This window comes from Melanerpes formicivorus, unplaced genomic scaffold (assembly GCF_026170545.1).
Source record: "Melanerpes formicivorus ecotype bairdi unplaced genomic scaffold, bMelFor1.0.p_v2 SCAF_47, whole genome shotgun sequence".
NCBI classification, from domain to species: domain Eukaryota; kingdom Metazoa; phylum Chordata; class Aves; order Piciformes; family Picidae; genus Melanerpes; species Melanerpes formicivorus.
Genome location: NW_027142399.1, coordinates 2751900 through 2773993, shown reverse-complemented (window position 1 = coordinate 2773993; position 22094 = coordinate 2751900). Strand labels below are relative to the sequence as shown.

Here is a 22094-nt window from a genome sequence, read left to right as displayed (position 1 = left end):
AAGACCCTTAATGGGAAGGTCGTGAGTTCAAGCCTGCAGTAGTCATGAGGTCTGTGGTGACAGGTTGGACTCGATGATCTTTGAGGTCTCTTCCAATCTTAGTGATACTGATACTGAAGGAAGACCTTCTTGCTCTCTCCAACTCCCTGAAGGGAGGTTGTAGGCAGGTGGGGGTTGGTCTCTTCTCCCAGACAACCAGAACAAGAGGACACAGTCTCAAGCTGTGCCAGGGGAGGTCCAGGCTGGAGGTTAGGAAGAAGTTCTCCACAGAGAGATTGGCCATTGCAATGTGCTGCCCAGGGGGGTGGTGGAGTCACCATCACTGGAGGTGTTTAGGAAGAGACTGGATGAGGCACTTGGCTCCATGGTTTAGCTGATTAGATGGTGTTGGGTGATAGGTTGGACTCGATGATCTCAAAGGTCTTTTCCAACCTGGTTAATTCTATTCTATTCTAAAAAAAAAGAATGAAAAGGAATTGGAAAGGAAGGAAAGGAAAGAAATGGGGAAGGGGAAAGGGAAAGGAAAGGGAATTCCTGACTGTTTATTTCTCTGCTCTCCTTTCCAGCCATGAGTTTGACTCTGAGCAGATTCCTGACTTGACCAAGGACATCTACATCCAAGACATCCACTGCGTGGGCTCCCTCTGCAAGCTGTACTTCCGTGAGCTGCCCAACCCTCTGCTGACCTACCAACTCTATGAGAAGTTCTCAGTAAGTGTCAGGTCATCCCTTGCACTTCCCACTCCACTGTGACTTCATCTGTTCCATTGCAGTATGAGGAGAAACTTCTTTGGTGCAAGGGGGCTGGAGCCCTGGAGCAGGCTGCCCAGACAGGTGGTGGAGTCTCCTCTCTGGAGAGCTTCCAAACCCACCTTGGCCGTTGTGATCCTGGGCAAGCTGCTGTGGGTGCCCTGCTTTAGGTGGGGGATTGGACTGGGTGATCTCCAGAAGTTCCTTCCCAACCCCCACCACACTAGAATTCTGATAATGGCAACAAAATCCACCTTGCTACTGAGGAGAAGATGGGGTGGCAGGCACTGAGCTGCTTTGCAGCTGATCCCCTTCCTGCCTTCTTCCAGGATGCTGTTTCTGCTGCTACGGACGAGGAGCGCCTGGTGAAGATCCATGATGTCATCCAGCAGCTGCCCCCTCCTCACTACAGGTGAGTGTGGAATTCCCACAGCTTTTCTCTTGCTGTTCCAGAACTGAGGTCAGGCCATTCCAGCTTTCCCACCCCTGAGGGTGCCAGGAAGGTGATGGATGTCTTAATGAGCTCGTTAGCAGGGGAACGCTCTGTGCTTTGCATACCAGGATGCAGTGCTTAAAGCACACCAACTGATTGTCATTATCTGATCAAACTAATCAATATTACTAACTAATTAGTGAGAGGCAGTAAAGACTCTGGGGTAAGTAAATTAACACATTAATGGCCTTTGTTATTAACAGTTATCAGAGGCTATGGGAAAAGGCATAAGTCACCTATTGATTGGTGTCCCCTCCCAATGCCAAGTACTGATTGGTGTCCCCTCCCAATGCCAAGTACTGATTGGTGTCCCCTCCCTATGCCAAGTACTGATTGGTGTCCCCTCCCTATGCCAAGTACTGCTTGGTGTCCCCTCCCTCTGCCAAGTACTGATTGGTGTCCCCTCCCAACACCATTTCCTGGTTATAGACACCAATAATTGATTGATATCCCCTTCCTAATGCCCATTCTTGGTCTTGAACACCCATCCTCTCCCATTGACTACCCTTGGCCAATGGTCCTTGGTCACTGAGGTCCCCTCTGAGACTTGGTGAGAGTCATCAGCTGGCTGCTTCTGGGGAGGTTTTATTGCATTCTATCTTAGTTTCCAGGAGCCTTTATGGTTCTGTACCCTGACTGCTGTAGAGGGCCAGTTGTAACACATGAAAACACCTGGTTATTGATAATTAGTTGCAATTATTTGAGCTAATGATTGCCTGAATGTTCATTATTGATATCTGTGGTGATGAGCTGGGGAAGTGTAATGCTGTGCCTCATTCTAATTTAGGTTACTGATATTAAAATGGCATCAATGAGCATTAATCTTTAATTACAGTGTTTAACTGATGTGTTCTAAGCTCCATGTGCTACTTGCTATCTAAATAACATTAATTGGTGTCACCCAAACCAGCCATGACACTGCCTGCAATGTTGTCTTTCTGTCATTTAATGAGACAGGGCCTTGCAAAGGACCTTCTCACAAATAAACCATCACCTTCATCTGGTTTTCCCTGGGGCATTCCAGCTTTTCCTTACAGTATCCCCTCCGTTACGGGGTACCAGATTTGTTTAACTTGAGGGTGGTGATGCCTTGGAGTGTCTTAGGCTTAGAGCAGAGAAAGGGGCACAGGAGACACTGGGATGCCAAGTCATGTAGGTGAAGAGAGCTGCTGCTCTCCTGCTGTCCTGAGGTTTGCTTGAAGAGGACAAACCCAGATGATTTTGCTGCTTCTCTCTGATGAAGAAGCTCCATGCAGGGTACCAGGCTCTGGCAGCAAAAGCTGGAGCAGAGCTGTGCACGGTGCTGGAGATGTCCCTTTTGTTTCCAGCCAGAAACATCCATCTTCATGCCAGGCCTTGTCCCTCTGTGGAACTTTGAGCCCCAGAGCACTTCCCACCCAGGAAGAAGGGAGCCCTCTCTCAGTGCTGTCTCATACCACACCAAGCAGCCATTGCCCTTCTGCAGTGCTGCAGCCGAGCGCTGAAGCTGCAGACCACTCTGCTTCTACATCCTGCTGGGCTGGTGGCATTTAGGTCATTCCTGTCCACCTCCATGCTTGCTGAATCTAGCCCTGGGACTGAAAGCAGTTTCCTTGACCTTCTGTTCATTTACAGATGAGGAGAGACTCTCCTCATCCCACCCTGGTGCCATTTGCTCAAGATGACTTCACCATCGCTCTTAGGGCACATAGTTCAACTTTATTATGTTTTTCTTCTGCAAGCTGTGAAACCAAAAGGAAATAATGATCTGGGGTTTGTTTTGTACATCCCAGCCTGGCTTTGCTCATTGGTGCTGAACATTTGCCTGTCTCCTGTTTTCCAGGACACTGGAGTTCCTAATGAGGCATTTAGCTCGACTCGCTGATTACTGCTCCATCACAAACATGCACACCAAGAACTTAGCAATTGTCTGGGCTCCAAACCTCCTCAGGTACTGTCTCACTTCTTCCCTCCCTTTGGCCCTCACTCCTATCCCTTGTCCTCCTGTAAAATTTCCAGAGGGAAGTAATTCTAAGCAAGGGCTTGAGACTAACTGGCAGCTCCTGAACCACTGCTGTGGAATGGAATGGAGTGGAATGGAATGGAATGGAATGGAATGGAATGGAATGGAATGGACCAGGTTGGAAGAGACCTTCAAGATCATTGTGTCCAATCTATCATCCAACACCACCTAATCAAAGAATAACCCCCTGGAGAGATCACCCCAACATTGTTCTGTCTCACCAGGATGCAGTTCCACTGACTACAGTTCCAGAGGGGCAAGGAAGGATTTGCCCCCACCCCTAAGCCTCTCTCCTAGATGATCAATGGTTGGACTAGATGATGCTTGAGGTCCCTTCCAACCTGGTATTCTGTTCTGTGAATCATTTTCCCTCTCCTGCTTAGTGTATCCAGGAAGGTCTGATCACTGCCCTCCCTGATTTCCCAGTGAGAGTCTAATTTGGCAGCTTTCTGGCTGCAGAAAATTCCAACTTGGGGCAATGATTGTGGATGAATCTGTCCCCTAAAATCTGGGGTGTGAGTGTGCATTAAAATGCATGGTGTGACATAAAAACTTTGCTTTTTAAGAAAGCCCAACTTGCCCTGGCCTCTATTGTCTTGCTTTCTGAATTGCTTTAGTCACCAACCTGAGAAATCTGAGTCATTGATTCCCCTGTGTGCAGTTAATGAGGGTGAGCTCTTTGCTCCTTGCTGGCAGCTCACCCACCAGCAGTCAAATGATCTCTTGTTGCTTTTGTGAGCATTGGGGTCCTTGCAGAGCAGGACCAGTTGGAAACATTCCCTGCTAGAGGGAAGAATCCCATTAGGAGGCTGTTTGCTGCTGCTCTTCACAGTGCCTGGAAATCGGTTATGCAAAAGCTCTCCATTTGGTGTATGCATTTAATTTCCCTCCACATTCTTGTTCCCCTTCCAAACCCAGTGTTCCTCTGTCAGTAGAACTACAACCTGAATCCAACACCTGGGTATAAACCACCCCAGTCAGTGCAGTTCTTTGGGTAATGCTTTGATGAGGCTTGCAGTGAGGGTGGTGAGACGCTGGAATAGGGAGGCTGTGGATGCCCCCTCTGGGGAGGTGTTCAAGGTCAGGCTGGATGAGCAACCTGGGCTAGTGGAAGGTGTCCCTGCTCATGACAGGGTGGGGTTGGAACTAGATGGTCTTCAAGGTGCCTTCCAATCCAACCCAACCCATTCTATGAATCTATAAGCTGCCAAAGCCTGTTGGTGGATCACCGCAAGCCTGGGTGGCTGCCGAGTCAATCTCTTCACTACCCCTAACGCCCTGTCCTGGTGAGCAACCAGGCACAATAACTCACCCCATCCTGAGCCATCCCCAGAGAGCATCTTCCTCTGTTCTTCTGGCTGTTGGGGCTTCATTCCACCTGCTTTTTCTTCAGGTCAAAGCAGATTGAGTCTGCCTGCTTCAGCGGGACAGCTGCCTTCATGGAGGTGCGAATCCAGTCGGTAGTTGTGGAGTTCATCCTGAACCACGTGGATGTCCTCTTCAGTTCCAAGCTCAGCTCGGTCATACGTGATGGAGCAGGTATGTGGCTTCCTCCACTTGATCAGAAAAAGGTAGCAGACCCTTAATGGGTACTCTGAACCTCCTGTGGGGCAATGAAAACGTTTTTTACTATAGCCCAGAGAAGAGATTCCCAGGGTTATGGTGTTTGACCCTGTGTGCCAGCTGCTGTAATAACCTGCCCTTCCTCTTGGATGTGCCCAGGCAGTGCAGATCCCACCACCTCTGGCAGCTGGATTTCCACTCTGTTGGCTGCTCCCCACGTTGAAACCAGCCCTACCTCCATCCCAATTTTTGTTCCTACTGGAAGGCAGTTTGAAGTCAGAGGCTGGCTTGGCAGAACAGTCGCAGCCCACAGCAGCTGAGCTCTGCCAGGAGGAGATAAGCACACTGAGTGCCTGAGCCAAATAATTATCCAGGCTTAGTATGGACCATGGAAATTCAGCTAATTGTTTAATGACTTGGTCATTCCCCATTCACTGTGCTTTGACACAAAACTGACCAGGAGGAGGGTCAGGCCATTTCACAGCCCAGCAGCAAAGTGCAGCAGGGCTCTGCATCAACCTCTTCAGTGCTTCCAAGAGATGCTGGTTTTGAGCACAGCTTCCAGCCTTTCTGCCCCAAGCCCAGAGCATTACATGCTAAAGGGATAGTGATAGGAGTGGAACCAACCAGAACAGTGAGGTGATGTGCTTCCCTCCACACCCCTTCCCTCCTGTGACAATAGCCATGTAAATACTTGCACAATAAGCAATGGCAAACAAAAGCCAACAGGTTCACAGACTGCTTTTGGCCCAACCCCTCTGCAGTTCACAGGGACCTCTACAACTAGACCAGGTTGCTCCTCTGTAGCAGTCTCCTCAGCACTGAGCTGACTTAACAGATCCAGCAGCAGGAGGCAACCGCAACTACCTCTAGTAAAATCCACATGCTCATCTCCAAAGCCAAGCACAAGCTGTGGAAAGGCCAAGGGCAGGACACACAGCTAGGGTCTGGTTGCAGTGTCCATCTGCACAGGGGTTTGTGGCAGCTTCAGTCACAGATGGCATTTCCCCTTGCACCAAGAGATGGAACCTGGGAATGACAGGAACCTTGCTTTGAAAGAAGGAAACCCATCCTTCTCTGTACAGATTCCTGCTCACAGGTGAAGCTTAAGTGTAGCAGTGAAGGTTCCTAACCTACCTGCTTCCCTCTGCCTTTTTCTCCCCCCTCCCCCTTTTAAAATACACTGAGCTGCTCTCAATTGCTGAATTGTTGTTGTCATAAACATCCCTCTGACAAATGGTTTGTTCTGACCACATCTTGCAGCTGCTGGGATAACAAAAGATGTAGGACAAACACAGCCCCTCCCTAGACACACAGCCCCAGAGCTTTGATCTCTGGCCTGCTGGTTTCTGATTCTCCTGTGGTTTTGCTTTCCAGGGCACAGCTCTTTATCACGACCCAAGTCTCTGCTGGTGTCCTCCCCTTCCACGAAGCTGCTCACGCTGGAGGAGGCACAGGCACGGACACAAGCCCAGATCAACTCTCCCATCGTGGCAGACAGCAAGTACATAGAAGTGGGTGAAGGCCCTGCAGCTCTGCAGGGGAAATTCCACACAGTTATAGACTTCCCAGCTGAAAGGTAGAGACCGGTTTCCTTTGCAGCACGTGTCATCACTGGGGGGGTTGGGATTGTAACAGAGCCCTGATGCTATTATAGTATCATAGTATAGTATCATAGTATCATTCAGGGTTGGAAGGGACCACAAGGATCAGCTAGTTCCAACCCCCCTGCCATGGGCAGGGACACCCCACACTAGATCAGCCTGGCCAGAGCCTCAGCCAGCCTGATCTTAAACACCTCCAGGGACGGGGCCTCAACCACCTCCCTGGACAACCCATTCCAGGGTTTCACCACTCTCATGGGGAAGAACTTCCTCCTCATGTCCAGCCTGAATCTCCCCACCTCCAGCTTCATTCCATTCCCCCTAGTCCTATCACTGCCTGAGATCCTGAGCAGTCCCTCCCCAGCCTTCCTGTAGCCCCCTTCAGATCCTGGAAGGCCACAATGAGGTCACCTGGGAGCCTTCTCTTCTCCAGACTGAACAGCCCCAACTCCTTCAGTCTGTCCTCACAGGAGAGGTGCTCCAGCCCTCTGCTCATCCTTGTGGCCCTTCTCTGGACACCTTCCAGCACCTCCACATCCCTCTTGTGCTAGGGGCTCCAGAACTGGAGGCAGTACTCCAGGTGGGGTCTCACCAGGGCTGAGTAGAGGGGGAGGATCACCTCCCTCGACCTGCTGGCCACACTTCTCCTGATTCAGCCCAGGATCTGGTTGGCTTTCTGGGCTGCAAGTGCACACTGAGAGCCCCTGTTGAGCTTTTTGTCCACCAGCACTCCCAAGTCTCTCTCCTCAGGGCTGCTTTCCAGCCAGTCACTGCCCAGCCTGGATTTGTGCCTGGGATTGCCTCGACCCAGCTGCAGGACCCTGCCCTTGGTCTTATTGAACTTCATGAGGTTGGCTTGTGCCCACCTCTCCAGCCTGTCAAGGTCCCTCTGGATGGATCCCTTCCCTCCAGTGTGTCTGCTGCACCACACAGCTTGGTGTCATCAGCAAACTTGCTGAGGGTGCACTCAATGCCACTTACAGTAGTTGTACATGAGGTGTTGTAGCCACTTTTGCAGCTGCTTTGGACTCTGTGAGGACATCCATTGTCTGGTGGACTTAGTTTAGCCATAAAACCTTTGCCCTCCTCCCTTCTTTTTAGCAGATTGATCATTGAATGTGTAAAGCTGTGAGGCATATAGCTGCCTGCACTCACCATGGGCACAGAGGAGCAATTTCCAGGCTGAACACCTGGAAGCATTGGGGTTTTCCAGATTTCAGGACTCAGTGCCTGTAACAGATCCCAAGTTCCCTTCAAAGTGGAGCAGTTGGACAGACTTGACAGCAGTAGGAATGAAACATGGCAGTGGGAGGAGGTAAATGTGATTTTACAGCATGAGTGAGAGATGTTTTTGAATATCTGTGATGGCTGCACAGTTCCTCAGAGAACTGCTGCATCTGCCAGCTTTGTTTAGCCATCCCTCTGCTGCTGTGGTGCACAAGGCTCAGAGGATCACAGAATCCCTTATGGCTGGGAGAGACTTCTAAGATCATGAAGTCCTGCCAGGACTGGTGCTAAGCCATGGCCCTCAGCACCACAGCTGGAGCTGCTTTTTCCACCTGCAGTGCACCTGCTTGGCAGTTTGGAGGAATTCACACAGCAGAACTTTAGGGCTGAGCTATAAGCATGAAAACATCCTCAGCTGTTCAGAACCATGGACTGGGCTGGGTTGGAGGGTTGGAAGGGACCTTTAAAGGTCATCTAGCCCAATTTGCACAGACTGACCTCCTGAGCTTTCTCACAGCAGGGAGTGCAAATCACCAACAACCAGTAGCAGGAGCTGGACACAGCTTTCCCTTCCAATGATTCCTTCTGTCTTCTCACTGCAGAAAAAGGCCACCCAGCAAGATGAAGAAGTCCCCAGTTGGCAGCTGGCGTTCCTTCTTCAACCTGGGGAAATCCTCCTCGGTGTCCAAGCGCAAACTGCAGCGCAACCCCAGCGAGCCCTCGGAGATGAAAGCCATAGCCCTGGCAGGTGAGTGAGGGGGCAGCTGCAGCCTCCAAAGCGCTCGGGACTCGCCTGCAGCGCAGAGTTCATCTTTTCGGTGGGCAATAGCTCCGTCTAGCGTTCAAGCCGTGCATAACACCTGCGATGAACTGCTGTCCGTGCTAAATGGAACTCACGTTGGCTCAAGAGCAGAACCTACACAGACCTTGTCTCAAAGTAGCTTTTCATTGAATCATAGAAGGGTTTGGGTTAGAAGGGATCTCCAAAGGTCATCCAGTCCAACGCCCCTGCAGTCAGCAGGGACCTCCTTCACTAGAGCAGGTTGCTCAGAACGTGGTCCAGCCTGACCTTCAATATCTCCAGGGGTGGGGCCTCAACCACCTGCCTGGGCAACCTGTTGCAGTGTTCCACCACCCTCATGGTGCAGAACTTGTTCCTAACATCCAATCTAAATCTGCTCTTCTCTGATTTCAAGCCATTGCCCCTTGTCCTATCACTGCAGGCCTTTGCAAACAGTCCCTCTGCAGCCTTCTTGTAGCCCCCTTCAGGTACTGGAAGGCCACTATTAAATCTCCCCAGGCTGAACGACCCCAGCTCCCTCAGCCTGTCCTTGTAGCAGAGGTGCTCCATCCCCTCATCATCTTCATGGCCCCCTTCTGGATCCACTCATCAGGTCAATGCCCTTCCTGTGTTGAGGGCTCCAGAGCTGTACACAATACTCCAGGTGAGATCTCACCAGGCATTTGAAAGCCAGTGGGTGATTTAGTCTTTTCTAATTGCCTCCTGTCTGGTAATATAACATCAAGGGTTGAAAAGGACCTCCATAAGCCAGTGTTCCATGACAAAAAGCACTGTTTACAAGGGCTTGTAGTGGTAGGACAAGAGGGAATGAATTGAAGTTTGAAGAGGGGAGATGTAGAGTGGAGATTAGGAATAAATTCTTTAGAGTGAGGGTGGAGAGACACTGGAACAGGCTGCCCAGGGAGGCTGTGGATGCCCCCTCCCTGGAGGTGTTCAAGGCCAGGTTGGATGAGGCCTTCAGCAGCCTGGTTTAGTGGGAGTTTTTCCTTGCCAATGGCAAGGGTGCTGGAACTAGATGATCTTCAAGGTCCATTCCCACCCAATCCATTCTATGGCTCAATAAAACAGGGCTGCACATTTCTCACCCAGCAAAACTAGCAAGAGTCGACCAGGACAAAGCTTTCCTTTAAGGGCTGTGGAGTAAAACCAAAACCTGAAAAACCCAAAAAGCACAAGAGTTCCTCTGAGGACAGCTGTGCCATTGCTGGAAACCCACTTGGGTTTTTCCTGCCACCATTACCTAAAACTGGTTTTATATTTGGTGATGACTCAGCTTCTGCCCTCTCTTGGCTGCGTTTCCCCAGGTGGCCGAGGAGACAGCGGGACTCTGCGCTCGGCTAAGAGCGAGGAATCTCTGACCTCCCTGCACGCCGTGGATGGTAAGACACAGGCTGCACCTGCACTTCCCATCTCTCTGGGTTTAAACAAGGCAGTTTGACATTGCTGACTGCAGATATCCAGCAAAGCACAATTTGCCACCCCTCCAGGAAGAGCTGGGCTTGCTAATTGATGAAGCCGCTGCCCCACACAGATGGGTGTCACAGGGCAATGCTCTTCAGGCCTGTCTCTTTCAAGGTGAAAAAAGACCAAAGCCAAACCTCTTGCCTTGGTGCAGGCAGCACTGCTCACCTTCATTCCTCCTCTTTCTCTTCATTCCACCTCCACCACCTCTTTCTCTTCTGAGGTGGAAAAGACAGGAAGGAAAATGCTTTCTGAGCATGACTTAGCTCTGCAGCACACTCCAGCTAGCTTTGCTTTTGCTGGTGTCAGACTAAATCAGACCCAGCAGCTGCTGTCAAAGGCTTTGAGCAAACAGAATAGACTAGAATAGAATTAACCAGGTTGGAAAACACCTTTGAGATCATCAAGTCCACCCTATCATCCAACACCATCTAATCAACCAAACCGTGGCACAAAGCACTCCATCCAGTCTCTTCCTAAACACCTCCAGGGATGGTGACTCCACCACCTCCTGGGCAGCACCTTCCAGTGGCCAATCACCCTTTCTGTGAAGAATTTCTTCCTAACATCCAGCCTAAACTTCCCCTGGTGCTGCTTGAGACTGTGTCCTCTTGTTCTGGTGCTGGTTGTCTGGGAGAAGAGACCAACCCCCACCTGGCTACAATCTCCCTTCAAGGAGTTGTAGACAGCAATGAGGTCTCCCCTGAGCCTCCTCCTCTCCAGGCTAAGCAACCCCAGCTCCCTCAGCCTCTCCTCACAGGGCTGTGCTCCAAACCCCTCCCCAACTTTGTTGCCCTTCTCTGGACACCTTCCAGCAACTCAACATCTTTCCTACACTGAGGGGCCCAGAACTGGACACAGTACTCAAGGTGTGGCCTAACCAGTGCTGAGTACAGCAGCTGCTAAGAACATGATGTTAGTGTTTGAGTTCCCCAGGTGAGCACCTCTCACGCTGCCCTAGGACTGCCACAGTCAGCTTCTGGCACTAACTCCTTTCCGTCTGCTGCTTCCTAGGTGAATCCAAACTGTTCCGACCCAGGAGACCCAGGTCCAGCAGTGATGCCCTGTCTGCTTCCTTCAACGGAGAGCTCTTGGGGAACATGAATCGCTGCAACTCCTACGACAACCTGCCCCACGACGACAGCGATGGGGACGAGGGCCTGATCCATGTTCCTGCCCTCATCTCTCCTCGATCCTCTGAAGATGTGGACCTGAGCCCCCCGGACATCGGAGTTGCTAGCCTGGATTTTGACCCCATGTCCTTCCAGTGCAGCCCACCCCAAGCAGAGTCCGAGTGCCTGGACAGCAGCACATCCTTGATGGAGTCAGTTGGCATCAATAAGGAGAAGCCAAGCCTGCTAAAGAAGGATTTAGAATCAGGCAGCCAGTCCCAGACACCAGGCAGTGCCACGAGCTCTGAGCCGGTCTCCCCTTTCCAGGAGAGGATGAGTCCCTTCTTTACCCTGGACCTGAGCCCAACTGAGGAGAAGGCCTGCAAACCCCACACCTTCTCCCCCAAGATGGGGAGGAAACCCCTCAAATCTCCACCACTGACTGCAGCAGAACCTGTCTCCTTCACCCTGCCCAGCCGTGCGTCAGAGACCGTGGGAGGAGTGCCCATCACATCCAGAAACTCCTCTGCTTCCAGCTGGAGCAAAGGGATTGGCATCACTGAAATCACAAACAGGTCCCCAACCCAGATGTCCTTGCCCCTGAAAAACAGTGAAACAGGAGCAGGGGAAGGAGCCCACCAAGAGCTGCAGCATGCCCAGCTAGTGGCTGCTGGCAAGCCAGAGTTGCCAGAAGAAGGGGAGAGACCAATGTCAAGCAGTCAGAATAAGACTGTACCCAGTGGACACGCACAGCCAGGTACAGTGCATTTTCCTCCATTCTTTCTTTAAGTTCCAAAGGGGACCTGCTCTCAGAAACGTCCTCCTCTGCGTGCCTTGTAGGAGAGGGGATTGCCCACCAGTTCTGATCACGAGTGTCTCGCAGGGCTGTGCAGATCAGTAAGCTCTTAACCTCTGCCTTCTCCCTACATCACACAGACCTCGGCTAAGTTTCCATAACTCTTCCTACACCACTGTTTTGTTGGGTTTTTTTTTCCTTCCCCCCTCCTCATCCTGTCATACGTGAAACTCTCTAGCATGCCCTAAACCATTTCAGCCAATAAACCATCTAAGGCTTTTGCTGAAGTAAAACCTCTGCCAACACTTGAAGAAGGGACCCATCCCACCTAAAACCTTATGATCCAAGTTGTCTAAGGGTGTCTCCTTCTCTGCTACCTCCTTCCTACCTCTCTAGAAATGCAAGAGGAGCCTTTAAGACAATCTCTTGTGTCCTTGGGTTTGATTTTTTTTTTCCTTTCCCCCATCCTTTTTGTGCTGAACTGCTGTGCTGTTTGAGCAGCCCCTTGCATGTGAGCCGGAGGATAGAGTGTTTCACGTCAGGAGGAGTTGCCACGGTGGCAGTGTGGAAAAGCATCTATTCTTATTTCTCTTTTGAATGTAAGGGTAGGTCACTCTCCTTATTGGGTAACATATAAAATCACTCTCTCTCTCGATTTTCCCCCCATTAGGAGCAGTTGCCCTCGACTCCCCCCAGGATCCTGTTCCCGTCAGTTCTGTGTCTCTTATCCCTCCTCCTCCTCCGAAAAACGCAGCGCGCATGCTAGCCCTAGCGTTAGCCGAGTCCGCACAGCAAGCGTCCGCTCAGTCTCAGAAAAGGCCAGGAGATGCTCACTCTGAAAGCACAAATTACGGAGAGGCTGAAGCTGGCACAGCTCTAGAAAAGCTCCATCTCTCCGCTGGTGCTCCAGACAAGCTCCACCACTATTCCGCTCTGCCCGAGAACCGACTTCACTTCCAGGCCGGTGCAGCAGTAGAGCAGGATTGCCAAGGTAGCAGCACGGCCGGGGAGCAGAACCACCCTCCGGGTGCGCCCGGCAACCAGGACCCCCCACCTCTCCACACGGGCATGCCTGGGGACATGCCTGATAGCAGAGATGCAGAGCAGGAGCAGTCCAGCTTCCAGCCTGGTAAAGTGGGGGACAAAGATCCCTTCCCCTCGCATGCCGGGGACTGGGAGCACACCCAGCACCACGCTGCAGGCCCTCTGCCCGACTGGGAAGCTCCCGCAGTGGAGCTGCCTGTAGATAAGCCCCAGCTCCGTGCATGCCTGTCTGGGGACCAGCACCACATTCCTAGCTGCACAGCCGAGGACAAACTGCAGTCTCCTCCTGTCACAGCTGGGGAGAAAAGCGCCCCGGCTCCAATCCCCTATTTAACAACCATCCAGCCAACAGCCCCCGAGCCCAGGCCAGCCCCGGCTCAGGCCGATGGCACCGGCACCGCCGCGCAGCGAGCCCTCCCCGCCGGCCAGCCCGCACAGGCGCAGAGGCAGGATCACCAGGCAGCCATGGGACAAGTGCCAGCAGGCTCTGCAAAGCCACCCAGCGGCTCCAGCCAGGTATGTGGACATGGCCACCAGCCTTGCACAGTGAACCTGTAGCTGTAGGAGGCTCAGATCTAGGAGAGTCAGTCCCAGTCCAAAGGACAGGAGACAGGGAGTGGGTGGAAAGGATGGAAGCTTGAGGAGGGCAGATTTAGCCTGGAGATGAGGGAGAAATTCTTCAGGGTGAGGATGGTGAGACACTGGAACAGGTTGCCCAGGGAGGCTGTGGATGCCCCCTCCCTGGAGGTGTTCAAGGCCAGGTTGGATGAGGCCTTGACTAGCCTGGTCTAGTGGAAGGTGTCCCTGCCCATGGCAGGGGGTTGGAACTAGATCATCTTTAAGGTCCCTCCCAGCCCAAAGCGTTCTGTGACTCCCTGAGTCTGTGCTTCCATGGCTTATTAGGAATTCCACGTGTATGGCACACACAGCCTTCCAGAAAGCAGGGCAGAATTTCCTGGATGAACACAAGGGAACATCCCAGCTACAGAATCCAAACATGGTGAGGGTTGAAAGGAGATCTCTGGAGATCATCCAGTCCAACCCGCTCCTAAGGCAGAGTGACCCACAGCAGCTTGGCCAGGATCACCATGTCCAGGTGGTTTTGGAATCTTTCCAGAGGAGACTCCACAATGTCTCTGGGCAGCCTGCTCCAGGGCTCCAGCACCCTCCCAGTAAAGATTTTTCACCTCCTGTCCAGATGGAACAGTTTGGGTCCAGATGGGTTCCAGTTTGTGTCTGTTGTCTCTCGTCCTGTCACTGGGCACCTCTGAAAAGAGCCTGGCCCCATCCTCTTGCTCCCTCAGGGCCCTTCAGCTCTTGCTGAGCGTTGAGCAGATCCCCTCTCAGGCTGCTCTCCAGGCCCAGCAGCTCCAGGTTCCTCAGCTTTTCCTCCTTACAGAGATGCTCTGGGCCCCACATCACCTTCAGAGCCTCTGCTTGATTCTTTCCTGTCTCTAGTAAATTGGGGAGGCCAGAACTGGACCCAGTCCTTAAGCTGTGGCCTCAGTAGGGCAGAGTTGAGGGGAGTAGGAGGGGAGAGAAGGTGCTTTCATCTAACTTTTGGCTGCTTCTCTTGTAGGTATGGGCCACATCAGCACCTGAAAAGCCACCTGAGCCCACACCCGGGTTTGTCTCAGAAAGTAGTTCCACCGCCCGCTGCTCCTCTTCTGTGCCTGCAAGCCACCAGAGCCATTTGGAGAAGCCTCGGGAGCCCACGAGGGCACCCCCGCTGCACCTGCGCTCCGAGTCCGTCCCTACTCACTCCTCCTCCTCCTACGGCTTTACTCCCCCGGTCCCGCCCGTCAGAACGCTGGAGAGCAAAATCGCTGCCGCCATGCACTCGAACAACACGGAGGCCATCAACAACTCCAACTACCACGCCTTCCTCTCCTCCTCCATGCTGGCCTCCTCGGTGGAGGAAGCTCTGCTGCCACCACCACCTCCGCCACCTCCCCCTCCCAAGCACGCTTCCCTGCAGTCCGTCTATGTGCCGCACCCCAAACCAGAGAGCATCCCCGAGCCCCCCCCTCCAGAAGGCTACCTGCACCACAAAGCAGCTTCCGTCCACCAGTACAGGCCCGAGAGCGTCCCTCCTCACCTCTCCTACCACGGCAAGCCTGAGCAGCACCCAGCCTACCCGCCTCGCTCCGAGACGCCCACCTCCGTGGGCACTCGCTACAACACCTACACCACCCAAGGGAAGAGCGGCGCAGCTCTCCACTCCAAACCCCGCAGCCGCACCGAGTTCGTGTCCTCGGTGAGCCCCACAGGCCTGCGGAGCGCCGGCTATGCCCCCGAGGACGCCCCGCCCTACCCCACCATCCGGCGCGTTCAGTCGCTGCACGTCCCCACCCCCGCCGCCTCCGCCATCCGCTCGGTGCCCATCTCGCGCACCGAGGTGCCCCCGGACGACGAGCCGGTGTTCTGCCCGCGGCCCCTCTACCAGTACAAGCCATACCAGCCCCACTCCGACTACCACGTCACCCAGCTGCAGCCTTACTTCGAGAACGGGAGGGTGCACTACCGCTACAGCCCTTACTCCAGCTCCTCTGCAGCCTCTTATTACGCAGCGGCCGATGGCAGCTTCTACGACCTGGACCCCTACAGCACGGTGCGGGTCAGGCCCTTCCACCCCCTGCCCGGCAGAGACTTCACCTCCTACGCCTCGCGCCTGCCCGGCAAGGGGCTGTACCGTTACCCCAGCCTCAACGCCTACCCTCGCGGCGGCCTCATCTCGCACCTGGCGGGCAAGGAGCACAGCTTCATCAGCAGGGACGTGCCCCCGGCCCCGGACGTCAAGCACATGTACGTGTCCTGGGACCTGGAGGACATGGACAAGTACCGCATGCAGTCCATCCGGCGGGAGAGCCGCGCCCGCCAGAAGGTCAAGGGGCCGCTGATGTCCCAGTACGACAACGTGGCCCCGCTGCTGCCGGAGGAGCTGGGAGGCCTGGACGTCGTTCACCTGCGCAGCAAGTCGGACCCTGGGAAGAGCGGGCTGCTGGCCGTGGCCGAGGGGAAGGAGGGCAGGTACCCGGCCAAGGCGGCGACGCCCGAGGGGGACGAGCGTTACTACCTGCAGCACCCTGAGCCGGAGCTGGACAGGGCTCACTACCACGGCACCTACGGCAACGGGCAGCCCGAGAAGCCCTCCCTGCCCCAGAAGCAGAGCAGCATCCGCAGCAGGAAGCTGCATGAGCCGGGCTGCAACGCCAGCGAGCACAGGACGCACTTGCAGCAGGAAGCAAGCCATAGGCAGCCTTCCGAGCCCAAAAACGGAGCCCCTTACCCTGACTACAGGCCCAAAGGGGGCCCAGAGCCCCCCGAACCCATGGCCTACCAGCACCCGGGCGGGAAGTACATCCCAGCGAGCCAGGAGACCCTGAGACTGAACCACAAGGAGGTGAGGTTGGCGGAGGAGAGGCCGGATTTGGAGAGGCCTCGAGCCAGGCCCCCCCCACCCATGGAGAAGCACTCCCGAGACTGCTACAAAGAGGAGGAGCACGCCGCCGCCGCCCCCCCCATGGCGCCCCCGCCCAAGCCCGAACGCAGCCACAGCCTCAGGATGCAGCACCCCGACAGCATGGAGAGGGACTCTGCCCTCCTGTACCCCTACCAAACCCTTGGGAAACGCCAAAGCACTATGACTGTGGTGTCCCAGTACGATAACATGGAGGATTACCATACCATGCCTCAGCACCAAAGAGGGGGCTACGTCGGAGGCGGGGGGTTCGTGCCCCCCGCTTTTAGCCACGTGCACAGTAGAACTTACGCCACGGCGCTGGGCCAAGGAGCCTTCCTCCCGACGGAGCTGTGCTTGCAGAGGCCCGAGACAGAGGTCCACGTTGAGTGAGCTGGATGGGGGGGAGGGATTAAAAAACAAAAAGGAGGGATAGAGTCTAAGCAGCCTCTGCTGGACAGTGGACTGTTTTATTTTTTCAATGATGGAAAACAAAACAAAACAAAACCCAACCCTGCCCCGATGAGCAAAGCAGACCTCCTCCCCACCCCCCTCCCCATCCTTCAGCCTCCGCCCCCAGCAGCCCCACCACCACCACTCACTGTTTTTATGTAGTAGAGGTAATAGGTTTTTGCCGTAGGTTGAGACAACTGGAAGGCGAGGGCAGGCTGTTGGCACACAGATGTTGCCAGAGAGGCTGGGCAGAGCTGAAAGTGATGCTGTTTGGGGCAGGGAGGGAAGGAAAACAAAAAGTCTTTCCTTCCAAGGATTTGACCTTGGTCATTCCCACCACTTCCTCACCGTGCTTCCACGGTCCTGTGCATGATGGACTGTGCGTGTAGCTGTTCTCCCCATGTGTAGCGAGCTGCCCATCTCACTGCTAGCTTCCAGCACAGGGTCTACATGACATGGTCCCTCTGGGGTTACTCAGCTGGCCAGGGGGAACAGCCTTCCCAAATATTCTCTTCTCCATAAATGCTGAGGTCCTGCCTCTCCCTTGCAAATTATTGCTTAGGCATAGCAGATCCACTTCAGTTGCCTTGAAGTGGGTGGGAGCCTGTTTTTGACTTCAAGCCTGTGGGATAGGCTCAGGCCAGTTCAAAATACACCCCACACTTCCTTTTTTTTAATCCTGCCTACCAGAAACCAAATCAAATTGACTACAAGAAATCAAATAACATTAATGGCTTTAAATTCCTCTCTTGCAAGCAGCCCTGGAAGCCAAGTAGGGCAGGTTTGGATTGCTCCTACCCAAAGGAATGAAACACAAAACCATCCACACACGGCTGGGGACAGCACACCCATTCCATGCCAGTTCCTCTTAAGGCTACCTGCAGTCCAGATGATTTAATACCATGTCATGGCTGGCCAGACAGTGTCATCTCTACCCAAAACATTACCTAACTAGAAGACCTAACCTCCCCCCTAAATCTCTCCAGCATTATGTCCAGCTTCTCACTTGGAGCCCAACTTACCAGCTGGGAGCAACTGTGTAAGTGCTGAGTTAACTCTGTGATCAGCCAGGCCCTGCAGCTCATAGATCAGGGAATGCTCCTAAACTGAAGCTCTACAGGACACTGCTTCCTGTAGCCTTCAGGTCGTGCCTGGGCAAGGGGATCCCTGTCACAGAGCAGTTACAACCAGCAGCCTGTGCTCTGTGAAAGAGTAGTGCAAGCATAGCTCCTCCCAGCATTTAGTTTGTAGTAGGGACAAGAGGCCAGTGCACTCCCTGACATGCTCAGAACCTTGTCCTGGGATGTTTAAAAGCTTTTTCTGTGTTGTGAAAGAAGCCAGGCCCCATCTCAGCCTCCCCAGGACTCACCACAAGCCCAGTGAAGCACATCCATCCCACGAGGGCTTGCCAGCAATGCTTGGAGATTGGGGAGCTCCGAAACGTCCACCGAGACGTTCCCAAGCTGCTCCCTCTGCTTGAAGAACTTCTCGACCTCTTGTGAACCTCTTTGTGTTTTGGTACAAACCCAGAGGTCCTGCAGCAAGTTAAAGGGACCTCAGGTGGGTGTGGGAACAAAAACATCTTGTGGCTTCTTTTTTGGGAGGGGCTTTTAAACCATAAGGACAATCTGCTGCTAGCTGCTCACCAGTCTTCAGCTGTTTGCTTCCCATGTAGGCTTGTCTAGGGACCCCAGGGTCCCATGTTGTTGTTTTAAACCCTTTGTTCAGAAGGGTTGTTCTGAAGTGTTAAAGAAAGGAATGTGCCAGTCAGGATGGAGAAAGAGATGAAAAAGCAGCAGCACTGGGATCCAGGTTACCCCAATCTCCCTGTGAGTCATTACCAGGTGGAGGGGGTGGGTGTTGGTGAGGCCACCCCGTCCACGTTGCTGGCTAGCTCCCAGGAAGGGCTGACCTGTGCAGGTCCCTTGGTGGAAGCTCACCAAGGGAGTCCAGCTGCAGTGTGTGCTCTCTCAGTAGAGGCATGTGTTGGGTTAACAATTCTTCCAGTCCTTGACCACTGTGGCACAGTCTCCACAGCTGGCAGTTCCCTGCCGAGGTCTCCAGCTGAAGCAGGGCTGATGTGTTTGGTTCAGGCTATTTGGGATTCAGGTAAATGAGAGCTGTAGGTCAAACCTCTCTCTCCATGAAAGCCTTAACCCCCCCAATCCTGTCCCCTGCAGCAACTCTCCTCATCTCCTCTTTGGCCTTATGTTAACCAGGACTATCCTTTAACCAGGACTATCCTCCTGCTATGAGGAGGCTTAGCCCAGCTCCTCCTAACCATAACCTCCACCTCAAAGCCACTCTAGACATCAAGTGCCATCCCTGGACAACTTCTGTTCCTTAGAGTCTTGTGCTACTACTGCCTGAGCCTGGGCTCTTCAGCTCCCTGCACTGTGTGAAGTGCCAGGTGCTAAGCACCTTCTCACCCCATGGTTTTCAAAGAGCTTCTGGAAGCACACACCCCTACACCTGGATGGTTCCTACAAGCAGCCTTACCCTTGAGAATGAGGTGGTCTTCATTAAGACCCACAGCAGACAACTCAAGACCCAGCATCCTCCTATCCCTCCACCCAGCCACATCAGCACATGCTGCAAGGGCTGGGAGCTGTCAGAGAACCCAAAGTGACTTCTGTACGCCAGTCTTGAGCCACAAGCACACAGACACCACCCACACAAGGTTAAGGCACCAGCTGTTCCCAGGTGATCCTGCAGATGAGCACCTTTCTTTTGGTGTTGCCTCTGCCCATAGCTTGAACACGGAGTAGAGTTCAGCAGCCATCCCCACGTCCACCCCCTGCAAAGCCATACAGTGATCTATGCAGTTCTGCTCTTGCACTGTGCTCAACCTGAGGGTCCTTAGGAAGAGTTTTCCATCCTCATTGACTGATCCATGACAGAGGCAAAGCATCCAGCTGTGTCTGCCCAAACCCCATAGCTGAGGTTAGGAAGGGCAGCTGTACACCAGAGTGAAGAGGGCAGGTGGCACCAGGTATCTGAGGTGGATGGTCTGGAGGTAAGTTCAGTTCTTTGTGTCCTAGCAGAGGGATGGGAGAGAGCAATGGGACAGCAGCACAATGCTCTACTGCAAGTCCAATCCTGCTCAGAACAAGTCATTTATTGCCTAACCATATCCCCAGCAAGCTGTCAAGCAGCTGGCTTGGTTCTCACACTTGCCACAAGCTAGATTGCCCCTTCCAAAGCTTTCAGCCCAGTTTCTCCCTAGTGCACACAAGAGTTAGGGTCCAGTGGTGTCCTCCAGCTCTGGATTTCCCCTCTGCTTGGAGGCAGGTGGTGTGACCCATGGGAGTCCTTCCTTGGCAAAGGGTGAGTGCAGATGTTGGGTGAGTAATGAGGACCTAGCCCCTCTAAAGTCTTAACACTGAAGAGTCTTACCAGGTGAAATCCAGAAGCACCCACAACACACTGCCCACAGCTCTGTGCCTCCATCTACCCAGAGCTCCTCGCTCTACGCTCATCGTTTGGGGGGAGGGGAGAAGGGGTCAGTAAGGACTGTGCAGCACTGAAGTCTCTCCACAAAACCAAAACCACCTTGAAACCATCCAATTCCCCCCCCCCCCAAAAAAAAAGGGGCAGCTCCTGGTGTGCACTGTGGCACCCAGCAGTCCCCACTGAGAGGCCCCGGAGCGAAGCGATGCGGCTGAGCGGTGGTTTTCCTTTTGCTCCCGGCGCCTCAGGCATGGCAACTCCTCCTACCCCAGAGCCTCCTGCTCCACATTCCCAGTGTCCAAGGCATGGTCTGGTTGAAGCAGACATACATTCATAACCTGTGTGTGCAGAGTCTTGCCTCGTCCAGTTGTGGGGAGGGGAGGGGAGAGGGGGTGGGGGGTGGGGGAGAAAACAGAGTTAAACAATTGAAAAGCAGAGGTTGGTTTGCAGTTCCTTTTCCTGCTGTAGAAAACTTGAGTTCTGATTTCTTTTGGGGGGGGGGGGAGGGGAGGGTTGTTTGTTTGTTTGTTTGTTTGTTTGTTTATTTGTTGGTTGGGGGTTTTTTCCCCTTCCCCTCCCCCCCCTTGAGCTGCATGAGAGAAACATCCCAGAAAGTCTTGGGTGACCTTTGGAGTTCACTTTAATTTATATAGTGTCCTTGTTTTTTTTTTTGGGGGGGGGGGGGTGTTGTTTTATGGGGGTTTGGGGTTTATTTTTCCCCTCCCCTTTTTGTGAACTGGTGTAAAATGTATATGGCTGACAAGCTCATGTATTTTTATGTAAATATTTTTTGTGGTTCCCCCTCACCCCCTTCCTCCTCTCCCTCTCCTCCCTCTCCTCCCTCCCCCCAAACTGCTTTCCCCTCCCTCCCCTCTCCTCTGTAAATATTTAGAGCTCTCCTCTTCGCCCCTTGTACGATGCAGATGTGGTTTCTTTTTTTGTTTCTTGGGTTTTTCTTTGTACTGTAATGCAACAATCCAGACTGAGGTGTAACTTGTGGTATTAAAAAGCAGCAGTCTCCACTGAGCTCACACTCAGATGTACAACTCGACAGCATTAATCAAGCCAGGTTAAAAATGATTCCCTTGCCTCTGTGTCTCTTGGTTTTTGCCTCTGCCTCCTTCGTGGTGGGTTTGTAGAGTGGGTTGGCTTGGGAGGGGCTTGGAGAGTCAGCTGGTTCCAACCCCCTGCCGAGGGGGAGGTTGGGCAGGATGATCTTTAAGGTCCCTGCTACAAGATCTGGTTGTGCAAGGCCTCCATCCAACCTGGCCTTGAGCACCTCCAAGGAGGGGGCATCCACAGCTTCCCTGGGCAGCCTGTTCCAGTGTCTCCCCCCACGCTGTAAATCCAATCCCCAGTCTAAATCTGCCCTCCTCCAGCTTCAATCCATTGCCCCTCATCCCATCACTCCAAGCCCTTATCAAAAGTCCCTCCCCACCTCTCCTGTACCCCCCTTTGGCTATTGGAAGGCTGCTCTAAGGTCTCTACAGAGCCTTCTCTTCTCCAGGCTGAACAGCCCCAACTCTCTGATCATCTTTGTGGCCTTCTTTGGACCCTGTCCAACAATTGGCTATTACCAATACATGCTCAAAGCCCCCAAGCAAGCAGAGGAACCAGTTTAGAGCTGTGCTGTGGAGGGCTGTTGGAAAGGGTCTGAAGACAAAGCAGGAGGTGCCTTTGTATCCATATGAATTATGCTGTGGTTTGGGTTAAGGGACCTCTAATAATCATCTAGTCCTCAGCAGGGACATCTGCAACTGGAGCAGGTTGCTCAGAGCCCCTCACAGCCTCACCTGGAACATTCAGATTGGATGTTGGGAAGCAGGAGCAGTCAGGCTTTGGAACAGGCTGCCCAGGGAGGTGATGGAGTCTCCATC

At 53.3% G+C, this 22094-nt stretch overlaps 1 protein-coding gene across 9 annotated transcripts in view; it reads left to right on the top strand.

The window, feature by feature from the left end:
* The window catches only part of ARHGAP32 (Rho GTPase activating protein 32), a 305874-nt gene extending 284577 nt beyond the window's left edge, over positions 1-21297 (top strand). For all 9 annotated transcript variants that reach the window (XM_068160012.1, XM_068160008.1, XM_068160017.1 and 6 more), the window contains 10 exons: positions 567-711; positions 1080-1162; positions 3066-3173; positions 4639-4784; positions 6186-6387; positions 8242-8387; positions 9746-9820; positions 10917-11771; positions 12481-13370; positions 14434-21297. In XM_068160012.1, coding sequence (XP_068016113.1) covers positions 567-711; positions 1080-1162; positions 3066-3173; positions 4639-4784; positions 6186-6387; positions 8242-8387; positions 9746-9820; positions 10917-11771; positions 12481-13370; positions 14434-16707 — 4924 coding nt within the window. In that variant the 3' untranslated portion in view covers positions 16708-21297. The remainder of the gene's footprint in view (positions 1-566; positions 712-1079; positions 1163-3065; positions 3174-4638; positions 4785-6185; positions 6388-8241; positions 8388-9745; positions 9821-10916; positions 11772-12480; positions 13371-14433) is intronic.
* Positions 21298-22094: the final 797 nt, after the last annotated feature.